Source organism: Drosophila tropicalis, unplaced genomic scaffold (genome assembly GCF_018151085.1).
Source record: "Drosophila tropicalis isolate 14030-0801.00 unplaced genomic scaffold, ASM1815108v1 contig_463, whole genome shotgun sequence".
In the NCBI taxonomy this organism is placed as follows: Eukaryota; Metazoa; Arthropoda; class Insecta; order Diptera; family Drosophilidae; genus Drosophila; species Drosophila tropicalis.
The window spans coordinates 883344-898570 of record NW_027172929.1 but is presented as its reverse complement, the minus strand read 5'-3'; the positions used below and the strand labels follow the sequence as shown (position 1 = coordinate 898570).

General features: G+C 38.3%; 3 protein-coding genes across 8 annotated transcripts; 1 reads left to right on the top strand and 2 right to left on the bottom strand.

Annotated features, from left to right (window-relative positions):
• Positions 1-150: 150 nt before the first annotated feature.
• On the top strand, positions 151-4269 carry Nopp140 (nucleolar and coiled-body phosphoprotein 1). Of its 3 annotated transcripts, none has more exons than XM_068287278.1 (4): positions 151-362; positions 648-2108; positions 2298-2465; positions 2737-3410. In XM_068287278.1, the coding sequence occupies exons 1-4, from the start codon at positions 264-266 to the stop codon at positions 3184-3186; spliced, it is 2178 nt and encodes a 725-aa protein (XP_068143379.1). In that variant the 5' UTR covers positions 151-263; the 3' UTR covers positions 3187-3410. The 3 variants fall into 3 exon arrangements, with proteins under 3 accessions (XP_068143379.1, XP_068143378.1, XP_068143377.1); XM_068287277.1 differs by having other exon boundaries at positions 152-362; positions 3331-4269; XM_068287276.1 differs by lacking the exon at positions 2298-2465 and having other exon boundaries at positions 154-362.
• A 577-nt stretch (positions 4270-4846) lies between these two features.
• Positions 4847-12426, bottom strand: LOC137574516 (carbohydrate sulfotransferase 11). 4 transcript variants are annotated; one of them, XM_068286857.1, is made up of 9 exons: positions 12346-12426; positions 10238-10705; positions 6719-6886; positions 6161-6308; positions 6024-6090; positions 5793-5937; positions 5576-5731; positions 5156-5496; positions 4847-5077 (listed from the first exon to the last, which is right to left on the bottom strand). In XM_068286857.1, the coding sequence occupies exons 2-9, from the start codon at positions 10379-10381 to the stop codon at positions 4990-4992; spliced, it is 1257 nt and encodes a 418-aa protein (XP_068142958.1). In that variant the 5' UTR covers positions 10382-10705; positions 12346-12426; the 3' UTR covers positions 4847-4989. The 4 variants fall into 4 exon arrangements, with proteins under 4 accessions (XP_068142958.1, XP_068142959.1, XP_068142960.1 ...); XM_068286858.1 differs by lacking the exon at positions 12346-12426 and adding an exon at positions 11584-11755; XM_068286859.1 differs by lacking the exon at positions 6719-6886.
• Positions 12427-13307: 881 nt separating this feature from the next.
• Positions 13308-14471, bottom strand: Aprt (adenine phosphoribosyltransferase). Its single transcript, XM_068286931.1, has 3 exons — positions 14256-14471; positions 13824-14061; positions 13308-13757 (listed from the first exon to the last, which is right to left on the bottom strand). Exons 1-3 carry the CDS (start codon positions 14345-14347, stop codon positions 13542-13544), a joined length of 546 nt encoding a protein of 181 aa, XP_068143032.1. The 5' UTR covers positions 14348-14471; the 3' UTR covers positions 13308-13541.
• Positions 14472-15227: the final 756 nt, after the last annotated feature.

The following is a 15227-nucleotide window of genomic DNA, read 5'->3' as shown; positions in this document are numbered from 1 at the left end:
GCAACAGTTTTCTTGCTCTCGCTCTTACATAGTCAACATCATTGCAATCGTGTGTGTGTGTCTCGATTTTCTGTTAATTAACAGAACGTGTTAGTTTACTCAAAATTGAGCAGCCCTGGTAATTTTCAGCTCGCAAACGGTAACACTGGCAAACAGCTTAACAGTATAGTGCGTTCCTAGTAACATTTTTAAAAACACGTGTGTGAGACGAAGCAGCAATTTTTACTGGGAAAAGAAAAATATAAGTTTATTAATTAAAAATAATGGCGGATTTGCTAAAACTTACCGATGCGGTAGTATTTGATTATCTACAAGGCAAAGACAAAAACCTGGCTAAGGTTTTTCAACAAAAGACGAAAGCGGTAAGCAAATTGTACTGTAAATTCGTAGGTGTATGTATTTGTATTTGTTGTGTTGTGCGGCAAATTGCAACTGCAAAGTATAAATGTATGCGGCTGTCGCAGGCAGTGTGTCTGTGTGTGCGTATGTGTGAGTGATTAAGTATGCCGCCATGTGGGGGATGCAATCCATTGATATGGTTGCACATGATGGACGTCAAATGGTTTAGAAGGCATCAACTGGTTATGGCGACCACGTGTTTTTTTTTTGTGCACTAACCAAGCAATGCCCATCTTATTATTTTTCAGGCTAATGTTGCTAAGAATACACCAAAGTTGACAGATATTCTACAGTTCTATCAAACAAAAAGTGCGACAAAGATTCCACAAATTAAGGCTGGAGCTAAGGATAGCGATAGTGACGATGATGACAGTGATTCAGACTCAGAAAAAACTCCGGCAGCCGCTGCCAAGAAGCCGACTTTGAGCAATGGCAACGCAGCGAAAAAAGACGAGTCCAGTAGTGAGGAGAGTGACTCTGAAGAGGAGACGGCCAAACCCATTGCTAAGGTTGCTCCGGCCAAACATGCTGCAACGAAGAAAGCTGACAGCTCCAGTGAAGAATCCTCCTCAGAAGAAGAAACAGCACCTAAAAAGGTAGCAGCAACACCTGCCAAAGCTGCTACACCAGCCAAGAAACCAGCAGCCTCTTCGTCCAGCGAAGATGACTCCTCCGAAGAAGAAAAGACGGCAAAGCCAGCAGCTAAAAAACCAGTTGCTGCTGCAACACCAGCTAAGAAACCAGCAGCAGCCGCCTCTTCCTCCAGCGAAGAAGACTCCTCTGAAGAAGAAGAGCCAGCAAAGCCAGCGGCTAAGAAACCAGTTGCTGCTACGCCAGCCAAGAAGGCTGCCAAATCGTCTAGTGAGGATAGCTCGTCCGAAGAAGACGCAGCTCCTAAAAAACCCGTGGCCGCAAAATCACCTGCTCCTCCAGCAAAGGCCAAGAAAAATGACAGCTCTAGTGAGGAAAGCTCTTCTGAAGATGAAAAACCAGCAGTAGCAAAGAAATCGCCAGCAAAGGCGGCGCCTGCCAAGAAAGCAGATACCTCAAGTGACTCTGAAGATTCCTCAGAAGATGAAGCACCCAAAAAAACAGCAGCAGTCGCACCAACAAAGCCAGCCGCGGCCAAAAAGGCAGAATCTTCCAGCGAGGATTCCTCCTCTGAAGATGAGAAACCAGCTGCCAAAAAGCCAGCGCCAGCAGCTGCTGCTAAGAAGCAAGCAGAATCTGAAGATTCTTCCGATGATAGCGATAGCTCTGAAGATGAGAAACCCAAGGCTAAGGTAGTAACCAAACCTGCACCAGTAGCTGCCAAGGCTGCTGCCAAGAGCAGCAGTGAAGAAGATTCCTCCAGCGAAGACGACGATGCCCCTGCTGCTGTCAAGCCAGCTGTAAAGAAACCAGCAGCACCCACACCAGCCAAGAAGCAAGAATCCTCCAGTGATGATGACTCTTCCGATGACGATGATGATGAGCCAGCAAAGAAGAAACCCGCCGTGGCTGCTGTCCCTGCCAAGAAGAAGAAAGAGAGCAGCAGTTCTGACGACAGCGACGACTCTGAAGAAGAGTCCGGTGAGATTAAGCCCCAGCCAGCTGTGGCCAATGGCGGCGCTAAGAAACGCAAGTTTAGCGGTGGTGATGCCGACGGGGAGGCCAAGGCTACACCAAATAAGAAATACAACAACTTCGTCAAGTCCGGAGAGCAACAGGTGAGTTGGTTGAATGGTACATGGTGAAGATATGGCAGAGGAGTTGTCCTCTTCAGATTTGCTACTTTGATGTTAGAGATTTTTGTTTATAGTTCAACTTTGGCGAAGATTAGTTGTAAATGTTTGTTTAATTAACCCCAAAAAATGATAAAAATTTGTGCCTAAATTTAAAAATCAAACCATTGACAGAATGGTTACCAGAACTCTACGCCAAACAACTATGAGAACAACCGAAATAGGCAATTGAACAACAGTGGAGGAGGCAGTGCCGGGCGTCGTCGTTCTCCCTTCCGACGTGTACGCACCGAAGACATTGAAGTGGACAAACGCGTCCAAGATATGTCCTTTGAGGCCAAGGTGAGTGCCGCAAATGCATTTGAGTGTTGTTGTTGCTGCGTGTGGCATGTGTGGTTGAGTGGTTTTAGAAGGAAAGAGGGGACAGGGATTTGGTGTAGAAAGTTTAACGTACAGAGAGGGAATGCACACAAATTACATATGAAATGAAACTCAAACGAAACTCAAATCCATTTGCGGCACCTCTATTTTGGGCCAATTCATTTGCAATTCCCTTTTGAACTTAATTTGTGTTTGACCCCCTCTTTGGCGTTTCTCTTTCGCTACTCCACAGGATAACAACGGCGGTGGTTTCCAGAAACGTGGCGGCGGAGGAGGCGGACGTGGACGTGGTGGCTCTGGTTTCGCTGGACGACCAGATCGCAGCAAATGGGAGACAAATAAGCAAAATGGTGGCGGCGGCGATGGTGGCAATGATGCTGCAGGTGCTGAAGGCGGTTTTAAGAAGTTTGGCGAACGCAAGAGTTTTGGAGGCTTTGATAGAAACAATCAGAGAGGAGGCGGAGGTGGACGTGGTGGCGGCGGCGGATTCGGTGGACGTGGCGGCGGTGGACGCGGCGGTGGCTTTGGCGATCGAGGACGCGGTGGCTTTGGTCGTGGAGGTGGTGGTGGCGGCTTTGGCCGTGGAGGTGGTGGTGGACGTGGACGCGGCGGTGGTGGTTTTGGTAACAAATCCTTCGATTCGGGGCCAAAGCAAAACAAGAAAATCACATTTGATAATTAATTTTAGCTTAGTTTATAGCCCCTCTAAAACCACCCACCACATCCCCTACACACAAAGAAACATACAGACGCCACACGCACACACATACAGTCACAGTCACATGCAACATGTTTCAATTTGCTAACTTAAATATTCGCATTATAGAAAAACGCAGCCGGCTCCTGGGGCGACCGTGCAAATAAGGATTTGAAGCATACCCGCGGTAAATCCTTTAAGCACGAAAAGACCAAGAAGAAGCGCGGTAGCTACCGGGGAGGCCAAATCGACGTTGGCGTCAATTCTATAAAATTTGACTAGATTTATATAGTTTTCTATATATAAATATATATGTGTATATTATGACAATATATACATATATATAATTAATCCATATATACTATAACATTATGTATGTAGTTTTAAGTAACACAGAAACGGAAATATGTTGAATATTTTTCTATCTGCATATTAATGTGTAAATTAACATTTTTTTTAATTCTTATGTTCCGTTAGGGCAACTTGTAAACGCCTCCAAAATGCAGTTTAAGTAACAACTAAACAGCGTGAAAAATTGTTGCAACTTATGTTTTAAAACTGAATTGATGATGCAACGAAGCGAACTGGCTGTTTATTGAAAGTGAAAATTTTGCAGTAAAATAGTGTGTAGAACGGACGAACGTCGTTTCTAATCGAATTGAGTAAAATATGTAACGATATCCTTTTACTATAAATTGGATTTTTGAATTTTTTTTGTCACACATGAAATTCCATTCGTAATATGAATAATACAAAAAGAATCGACAAAAATTTTGATATTTTGCAGTATTTCATATTACGATTCGCATTTTATTTTCAATAATAATACTAATATGACACTATACATACAAAATATAAATGCAATCTTGTCTAGATAAACTAAATTTTCACTTTCAATGAATTTACCACTTTTTTAGTCTTTTTTTTTTTTACAAGTTGATAAGTTCAAACTTCAATATATGCTTAAAGAAAATATTTGTTTCCTTTAGTTGTCAACCGATTTCTTTAAGTAGATATATTTTGTACGAGAAATACGAAGAAAAAATACAAATATATGTGTATATCCGACCTATTTTAATTCAAGAAAACTGTAAGACATACAGTTAAACATGGGATAATCAATTTAAAAGGTAATGGAACTAATTTTCTATTTATATTTCGAACAATAAAAATTGGGGTTCTTAACCGTTTTGTGTTTAAATTTCCATTATCATATGTTAATACACTGTTAAAAAATGTTAAATAGCATATTACTTAACACTTAATTTGCATGGCAGCAGTTTACAACACTAGTTTGCTTGGTTACCGGTGTGTACATTAAATACAGGGAAAACGTAAGCATCAAATACTGGCAGCAAGCGCCAAATAATAAGCGCTCTTAATATTTCAGTAAATCGCGCAATTTCGGGTTGTCATAAAAAATTAAACAAAAACAAAAATGATCTGTAATGATCTATGGAATCGAAACAGGGGAAATGAAAATTAAACATAAACCGGACATGTGAAATAAATGAAAACGAGATGCCATTTTTTTTGGCGCGCTCCTAACAATGCAAGCAAAGGACCTGGCTGTATCTGCTGGTTAATGTAGGTGAGATTTCGAAACAGGTTTCACTTTCTAATAAAATAAATAAGATAACAGTAGTTTTTATATGTTATTTAAGTTTATTATTGTTATCTTTCATTATTATCAACAATTGCAATTACGTACTGTGACGGCTAATATGTATTTTTCATTTGGTTTTTCATTTTCTCTTTGAGTTCTATGAATTTCAAAGTTATATTTGGTTAGTTTCTAACATCTGTGGGCCCCTCATCAGGTCGGGCCACCTGCAGATATTCCTGGATATCATAGTCAAACAGTTCAAAATCATATCTGCGGATGGAATAAAAAAACTGATCGTTTAGTACGTATATACATATGTAGGTATACTATACTAAAGGGAAAACTTACTTATAATACTCATAGAGCTCGAGCATCTCTTGTCGAGTTAATTGGGCATAGAATTGCTGCTGTAGCTCATGAGTTTTGCGGCCCCCTTTGCCCATATTGCGCCATACAGGAGCTATCACCCGCTTCAGGCCAGTCTTTTCGATTAGATATAATTGATCCTCGGTCAGTGACTCGAACTTCAATATCATGTCAAATTTGATAAGACATGGTGTGCAAAATGAAGTTGCCGCCACAAAGTGCATGTCTATGAAACTGCCACGTTTCACCTGATCCAACAGCCAGTTAACAAATTCCGGAAATGATGGATACTTTGTGTTCGACGAACGAGCCGCCAGTGAGGGCTAACAGAGATTAATTTGTTAAAATATCAATTATCTATCGATTTATCCATGCAATTTTGTGTGTGTGTGTGGCATTTACCTTTTTGCGATAATTTCGCACTATGCTGCGCCCCAGCTTGTCATGGAAGGAATATGGTAAAGCGAACACCATTTTATCACGATAGGCACTCAAGAGTCTCTCGAAGGGATTACGTGCTATGATAAATGTCAATGAGTCATTTTGTGCCTCACGAAGCTGCAAGAGATTTAATCAATTTACATATGTTAGTTAAAAGATATCTCCTCGAAGCACTTACCTCTTCTAGGCTCACACGCGGATAACGTTCTCTGGCCAAGTTTAGAAGAATTTTCTTAGTTTTACGTAAATAACTGGGTGAGTAACCAGCTAAAACATTAAAATTAAACATCCATGAGGACGATGCTGCCTTAAATACATTGCACCTGGACAGGTGACAGACATGTTTGTTTTAGTATCGTTTTCTATTTCTCTGTTTCTCTCTCAATCTCTCTTGAAATGCTAAACTCACCAGATAATATGATATTTTTTGTTAACCAAAAATTCCCATGTATTTGGCGTGTGCCAGGCATCGTGACCTGTAAATAGAGTTCCAGCTCGCGTTACACTTTCACTAGGCAACCAAATTTTCTTGTTATTTAAACTCACCCAATACATCTAGACCATAGGCTGAGCATTTATCCTTTAAACGTTCCCGCCTTTCGTCCATACGCTGTTCCACCTGCAACATTTCCTGTGGTGTGAGTGTTTGAACGGCATTTTCCGGTATAAGTGGTATATGCGTTTGATTGATGTCCTAGGCAAATAAAGGAATGTATATACATAAATAGACGAATATCGGATAAATGATATATATTGAAAAAAAAAAAATACAATAAACAATTTAATGGATATACATATATAGCCTGAATAAGACTATCAAACGAGCACGATAAAGATATAGAGCTACAGCAAGGACGAGTTCAAGGATGGGTGCGGAAGAGCAAGCGAGCGAGCGCACAGAAGGAACTTGGCGTTCCTTTCATTAATTTAGCTTTTCTTTTAATTTCGGGGAAACTTGTTTACATCATTAATTATACGAGTGCCAGGCCATGGTATGTACAAGTGATGTATGTATGTATGAATGTATGTGCATTCTGTGTGTTTGGGTGTGCTTGTGTGTGTGTTGTGTATTTCGCTACTATGAAGGTTCGTTTACATATTTACTTTATCAACATAGCGCCACTTGTTCTTTGTCTTGCCCGTTGCCACCACAGTCAGTTCCTTGTTCTTGTTTTTGTTCAACAGCAGCACTGGATAGCGAAATGTTTGCCCCACTGGCTGCGCCTGTGCCTGCTGCGATTGCTGCTGCTGCGGCTGCTGCATATTAAAGGCCTAAAAAAGCAGTGGCATTTTGGATTCATTCAACAACAGAGAGATCGAGAAATAGAAACAATTAAACAGAGAAAGAGAGAGTCAGAGTGGGGGAGATAGAGCGAAGCTAGCATGACGTGGCGTATGCGTAATTTACAAGCGTTTTTTTTTTGTTTTCTTTAATGGCGCAAGCTTTAAGCATTGTCAAGGTCCCAGGCTAAGCATCTTAATTAAAATTTTGTTCAGACAGCTTTGTATTGTCTGTCAACTGGCATTTATTTATACATACAAGTACACATATGTATAAACTAGCCAGCTAGAGCGGTCAAGTTGGCGTCACGGCTGCCAATTTGCATGTGACTAGCATATTATTCTATATTACTTATGTATGTATGTATATCCATTCGAATGGGTCTTATGAAATCCTTCAAAGATGTAATAAGTCTATTAATGTAGTGTAAAAAAATTGAATATATCCCAATCAAATGAAATTAGCAAGAAGAATCATTTTTGGACAACTATAACCATGACTTTTACAATAAACTAACATGAATTTGATATATGTATATATATTTATTATAAGGCAGAGTATATACTCTACATATATATATGTAGTAAGCATATAGGATATCATTTAATCAATTAGCAATTATTACAAATTCAGCTAAATCTACTTTTATATAGGTACTTTATGGTTTTGCAGTTGCAGTTGAGTATTACATTTTAATTTCCGTTTAAAACTGAATGACACCGAATTGAATTAAAACCCTGACCTACTAAAAGCTTGCTCGATATTTTATCAAAATTAACAAATTCTGGTTAGCAAGTCAATTGAATTGAGTTGCAATTAACTAATCAATAGTCAATTAATCTAATGTAAATGCTACTAGCTGCTAGCGAAACGATTAAAATGATATCAATTGCAAATGTTTTTGCATTCATTAAGGAATTTTGACCCAAGCCCTAACAACAAAAGGTGGATTACATGTCGTATACGTTATTGGCGATTATGATGTTTAAAACTCTTGCGATCTTTTTGACTAATTAGTGTCTGAATTATAAGATCTATTTGATATTAAGTATATGAAATATTGAAATTTGGTAAAAAAAAAAAACACAATATACTGAGGAGATCTGTTTGATAACAATTTTGGTAACAAATTTATAGAACTTCATAGATCTTTGGCATGGATCAGGTTAGAACATTTTTAAGGTCGGGATTAAAAAGAAGAAATGCACTTGCTTAAATAGTTTCTGTTCATTTGATTTAAAGCCAAAGTGGCGCTATATGCATGACGTGAACTGTTCGGCGGATATATGTACATATGTATGTATGGGCAGCAGGACAGTGCGAGGAGAAGGCCCCTAGGGGCTCTAAGGCGTATCACAAAGCGTGTGTGTGTGCGTGTGTGTATGTGTTTTTTGTGAAACGCTGTGCTTAATTATGCGTATGGTGTGGTTGGCAAAAAAACAAAACTAAAAGTGGAGCACATAGCTGGGCGTATGCGTGTTGTCTCCAAGTATTTTATTTCTTGTTTGTGCGCGCTTCCCTTTAAGCATTAGTCATTTAAATAATGTAACACAAATTACCAGAAGTATTTTATTCATTCCTACGTATATGTATATATATATATATATATATATATGTATGTATATATATTGATCGCAAAGGGTTGTGGTGAATAAGGGAGGGGGCGGTAGGCCGAAGGGGAATCGATATTTAATGGCCGCATTTGCTGACTTTTTTATGAAGCCAATTGCAATTAAATGTAATGTAATATTTGACGACCATTTGGCCAAGGTCGACGTGGAAGAAACGGGCGCCCAAGTGTCTCTGACGATAATAACAGGCGAGAAGGGGAGAAAACTAAGGAAACGAAGACGATGAAGGAGGACCATTCAAAGGTAGAGTCAAGTGACGCCCTAAGCGGCTTAAATAGTCGCTTGGGGGATGGGTTGGTTCAAAGGGTTGGTTGGTTGGCTATGTGGGGAGGGCGTGTCTCCAAATGGGCGTTTTGAGCCAGCTTATGAGATTATAAACCTGAAAATTCTATGACATATTCTTTCTCCATAGATATGCATTGCATTCCCTTTGTGTGTTTGTGTATACCGATTGTTATTTTTAAATACAATACATCAGCAATACAGACACACACAGACAGACACACAAAGAATATATATGTATGTTCATTTAAGACCGGCTAATACCTTTAGTTAATTTGGCATTAATTAGCACATAATTGATGTGCTATCTATCTATCTATTGGCCTGCAAATGTATCTAGAATAATATTCAATTCGACCTCCCCCGTGTGCTAGAATTCTCTGTTCATTGGGAAAAACTGAAGCGCTAAACGTGCAATGAGGTGTGAAAGCAGCAGCAACCCGAAAAACAAACATACAAAAAGCGCTAACCGATTCCGAGATATTGTAAATATACCTAATCTAAATGGTATACTATATATAACAGTAGGCATCTATTACCTATATATACATAAGTGTTTCTTATATTTAACAAAATTGTAATCTGATTTAGTTCAATTGAATTGCTTTAATGTATTTATAACAAACATACATATATTCCACTTTTTCACTATGCCCTTCGCACAAACACACACACACACAAACGATGTTTATATAATATAAATCAGTCTCACATATGTACTTTACTACACATACTATATACATATATGGAGATATTGTTTGCTAGATAGACATATTGATAGGTAAATTGATTGTACTACATATGTATGTGAAATGTATCTGCATTGACTTCTTAATGAAATGCATCTAGTAGATAGATTGATTACTGCAAAGAGAGACTAATTTATACTATAATAGATGCTGTATTCCGTGGAAATAATACAACTTACAGACATCTGACAGTATAATTAATCGAAGTTGTCTCAAATGACACTGAATGAAACCAAAACTTATTAGTTTCGAAATGACGACAAATTCTTTTATTTCTCTGTATAATATGATGAATATTTATGATTGATTCAAAGTGAATCTTCTGTGAAAATGGGGGGATGGTTAAAGTGTTTCAGTTTAGTTTGCAGCACATTTGAGTTAAGTAACAAAAAAAAAAAAAAAAACAATCGATTGACTGCATTCTGCTTGTTCCCAGGCCACACACACACACATAGACAGAAGGCATATTCATGAAGTACTCTTGAAGCATGTTTGCAGGGCCCTTGAGGGCTACCAACTGTATGGGCTGACAATGACATAAACTTGGATGCATGGATGACTATTACTACTACACTATTACGACTACTACCATAGACTATAGTTAGTACCACTTCTACAACTACTACTACTACTAGAATAGATTAAGTATAATGGCCTTGGCCATACAGAGGAAACTCACCTCGAATCCACGGATCTTCTGCAGCTGCTCATTCCATACCAAATAGACCAAAGAGAGTGGCAATAGCAGCAGCGAGATGGCCGTAAAGATGAGCAAATAACGCCGTATGGCGCGACAATTTGCCAAGCTCTTGCTCAATTTCATTTAAACACAAGGCTAAATGCATAGGAACTGATTTTTTTTTGCTTTTTCTTCTTCTTGTGTTGCTTTCTCGTTTTTGGATTTGCTTTTTCTCTTAAATATTTTTGATTTTTGTTGTTGATTTATATTTTTATTTATTTTTGGTATATATGGGGGGGACTATTGATATTTATGAGACATGTTTTTTTTGTTTTGGTTTTTTTTTTTTTTTTGTTTTTTTTTTTTTTTGGATTTTCTCTGACTGCTACGCGGCGTGCAGTTGGCGACAATTTTTGTAAAAGTTTTTCATAGCTGCCGATGCTTGCTGGCTAAATTTAGTTTCTTGTGCTAAATTATATTTGTGGGTAAAGGAGAAAAAACATTAAGAAAACAAAAAACACGAAAAAAGGCACACACACCCACCCACACACACACACACAACCACTCAGACATAAATCGAGAAAGGAAATGACATAGTTTAAGGTCCGATTGCAACTCATGAGAAATGCAAAATGTGTTTATTTTTATTTAATTTTTCTAGTTGTATTTATAAGATTTGTGATTGCATTTTTCTATTGACACTTTTAACCCTAATAAAATGTCAATGATTCTAACAATAATCCATTAGAAATTTTATTCAAATTATTTATATATACTATTAGACTTTGAAATGGTGATTCAGTAGGTTTAGTAGCCATTGTATATATTTTAAGCTTCAATTTAATAATTATTTTTCATTTAAAGGCTTGTTTTATTACTTTCGTGAACTTTGTAAGCCATTATTAACTGGAAAGCTTAAAAAAAATACAATGTCGAGTCAATTAGTTGTTGAATATTAAAAAGACAAGTTGAGTTAGTTAGTTAGTTGGAGGTTTGGCAAGTTGGTTAGATTTTTCAAGACTAATGTAACAATTGAATAACAAATGGCCCTTTAATGAACTTCCAAACACAACATAAATGTGCTTAATGCTTCTGATCCGTCTTATCATCAAGTTGATCAAAGCTGGCTTTTAGCTGTTCCACTGTGGCAGTATTTATTGATATTCCCTATTATTATGGTGGTTTTTGTTGTTGTTTCTCGTTTGTGGGCTGCGTTTTTGTTCTTTTTATTTTATTTTTTTCTTGTTTTCGGTTGTGTTTTTGGGGGTGTGTTTTTTAGGCCAAACTGCAAGAGGCAGGAAGTCATGAGGCAAAGATTTCGTTTATTGATTTTTTTTCTCTTGTACTCCGCTCTATCTCTCTCTCCGTGGAGCTTTATAACCGTGTGCCCTTTTTGTCGACAACTTCAATTGGAGTTGCAGGTTGAAGTTGACTTTGAAAATTTTGTTGGTTTTCAGCTTCTTTGTGGTTTGCTGTTGTTTTCTGTTTCGGTTTTTAATTGTTTCAATTGTTTAACCTATTGCTGTCAGCACATTTTAAAAGTTTTTGTTAATTTGTTTATCAATTCGCACACAGATGTATGTATACACAAACAAACAAAATTTCAATACATTTAAATACATCTACATGTCTCTGTTTTCTATTTCACTTTCGTCATGAGCAGCATTTTGTTTGATTTTTCGTATTTGGTGAGGGGACTCCGTATACGCCGCGTATACGTAATCAACTGCAACAATAAGACTAAACGAAACGAACACAACAAAAAAAAAAAAAAAAAAAAACAATTTCTTTTGTTATTCAATTGTTTGCCAATTGAGGTAAGAAAACCCCGCAATCAATATCACAATTGAAACAGAAGCGTGATGTGATTTCTGTCCGTAACCCCGAGATAGATCTAAAAGGAAGGTAGCCCCTCTTTTGAAAGGAAGAGAAGAGATGAGAGTCGACAGATAGGATATAGGATGGAAGTGTTTGAAGCAGGTGCAAGTGTTTGGGAGGGATGGGGGATGTGTGAAATAGATGGACGGGGTCAGTCACCAAAAAACACACACGCACACACATTCAAACACACACACACACACGGTAGAAAACAGATTCCAAACACAAACCGTCAACGTCATTGCCGAGCAACGCACATTTCACGAATGAAATCAAATGCGAAATGAGCACAGGCTGCGGCTGCGGCTCTGTGCCACTGCCAGTGCCTCTGCCTCGGTCTCTGTCTCTGTTGCTGCCTCTGCCTCTGCCACTGCCACCGCCACCGAATCTTCCTCTTTGCCTGCTTGGCTGGGCGCTAGTGCCCTGCTCTGTCACTCGGTTTGCTGCTGTTTTGCTCTGCCTATACTCTCAGTCTTTAGCTATATTGCCCAGTTTCAGTTCAGTTTAGTTTGGTTTGCATGCCAAAAGGCAGCGCAGCGCAACGCCAACGCCGACGACCGCATCGCTCTGCCCAGCGCATGCGATTCCCATTTTCCCTACTCGAAACATTGTTTGTTGTTTACTTGGCCATTCTGTTTCACAAGGGTTTCCATTTTTTGGTGGGGAGGGGGGTCCTTTGATTTTGTTTATAGCCAAGGAACATTCCTCCCTCTCTCACCATCTCCCTCGCTCTCTCTCTCTCTTAATAATAATAAAAAAATGTTGTTGTTTATAACTGAGCAAAGAGCCGGCAAAAAGGGACAATTTACAACTATGGGTCAAAGAGAGACAAAGAGGTGAAACCATACGGGGGAGTTGCGCAGTGAGAGGTTACCATATGGAACAGGGTTGTCATAGTAGCAAATTGGCGGGCACGGGGCAATTGAGAAGTTCTTTGCTCTGATCATACGGAAAAGAATTCACACACTTAAAATGTCACGAAATTTGAAATAATCAAATTATTTCAAGCAACCAAATGAATCATAAATTTTGATTAAAATCTTTATAATGCATTCTTTTATAACTAGTCATCGGCTATGATTTATAACAATAATAAAAGTGCAACATTTTATGTGCGGAATTTGTCAAGTCAACTAGATATATCCAAAGAATTCAGATGCATAGACCGAAAAGCACCGAAAAGCGTATTCAATCTCTTAAGATACATACAATTTGTATTTTATATAAAAATATGAATATTTTAGTTGTATTTTCCATCAAATAAAATGTTTTCAGAAAAATTCGATTAATTTGCTATATATGAGGTAAGAAAATATGTCTCTTGTTTTCGCTAAATGCAAATTATGGAAGGCTCGTTTAACAACCACACAGATCCACTCCACTCCAATCCATTATCATCATCAAATCCAATGCAATATCAGTGTCTTTAGTATTCGAAAAGGGAATGCACTTTTGAATCAATTTTGGCGCGTCCTTTCAGATCGCTCAGTTCCATGACTACGAGGCACTCCAGTATAGCGCCACCGACTTTTCGCACCAATTGAGTGGCAGCTACTAGGGAGCCACCTGTGGCCAGTAGATCGTCAACAATAACCACTTTTTGGCCAGGTTTGATGGCATTCAACTGGATCTCGAATGTGTCCTGAAAGGGGTATGAGTGTAAATTAAATATAATTACAAAAAGTTTTCATTCAAAGAGTCGACTTACCGAACCGTATTCCAATTGATACTCCACAGAAGCCACTTCACCGGGCAATTTGCCCTTCTTGCGTATGGGAGCACATGAGATGCCCAATTCGGTGGCCAAGAGAAGATTGAATAGAAAGCCACGTGAATCTAGGCCCACAATGATCTCAACATCCGGATGATTATGCCTGACATGCTCCACAAGTAAATCCCTTAGATAAACACAAGCCTTGGCATCGGTGAGTGCTCCAAATATATCGCTGATAAGAATTGAATTGCCTTGTTAAACACATGTAAATTTTGGTAAGATAAGAGTTGGTCGGGTCAAACCCGATCATTACTATCTGTACATATATGTATAGTTGATGGCCAACACACTAATACATACTTACATACACATACAAACGTACAAATGTATGTAGTAAATTAATAATGGATAACCTTTTTGACCTACCGAAAGAGAATGCCCGGTTTCGGGAAATCTGGATAGTCGCCTATCTTTGATTTGACATAGGTCAGTTTGTCTTCCGCATTGATTTCACTCATTTTGATTTATAATTGTAGTTGCTAATTCTGCGATTAATTCGATTTTTACAACAAATTCTCTTTGTGCTTTTTAGTTAGCAAACTGCTCGGATCGGTGGCTACGTGAGTGCGTGCTAAAACCAACTGTTAGGTTGTCAGCTGATTGCAGCTCTCAGCTGATTGCCACACTGAGCGGCTTGCTGATAAACTCAACACACTCAACGCTGTGGTGGAGGTGAGTGCGGCAGATTTGAAATCATTTCTGTTGGCATCATCTTTGAGCAGAGAAAAAGACAGTGGATAGATAAGGATGATTGGCTTAATCTTTCGCTCAACTTGATCTAATGATTAATCGTAATTAATGTGGCTAAAGTGTGAAGGAAGTCTTATAAAGCCTTTAAAATCTTTTACGATAAGGAGTCATACTGTCATTTCAATTTTGTTTTTGCCTGATTCTTGAAAATACAGTACTTTTCGAATCGTTTTCAAGCGTGAATCGAAAGAAAGGAATTATTTGTCAAACCATATTGGATAAATTGAAATATTTCAGCCCAAAAAGTCAAACCATTTGATGGCAAATCATCGTTTATGAATGAAACACAAATCAGTTCCAATTTCAATCAATTTGTTTCAAATCGACAACGATTTAAGAACTTTTAGTCAATATTATGGTTTATCTATGTTTTGTTTAATGTATTTAGTAGCACTTTGTGTCTTGAAAGTGTTTACGATTAGCCTGAAATTTATTTTTCATTGCTATTTCCCTTTGTGAATGTGTGGACATTCTTTGTCTGATGTTTACCTTGGCATTTCCTTGCACAATGAAAGTATATAACATCCTGTGCAGGTAGAAAATTCTCTCTATTCTTTCCCTCTTCCAGTCTCTCTCTCTTGTTTTTCT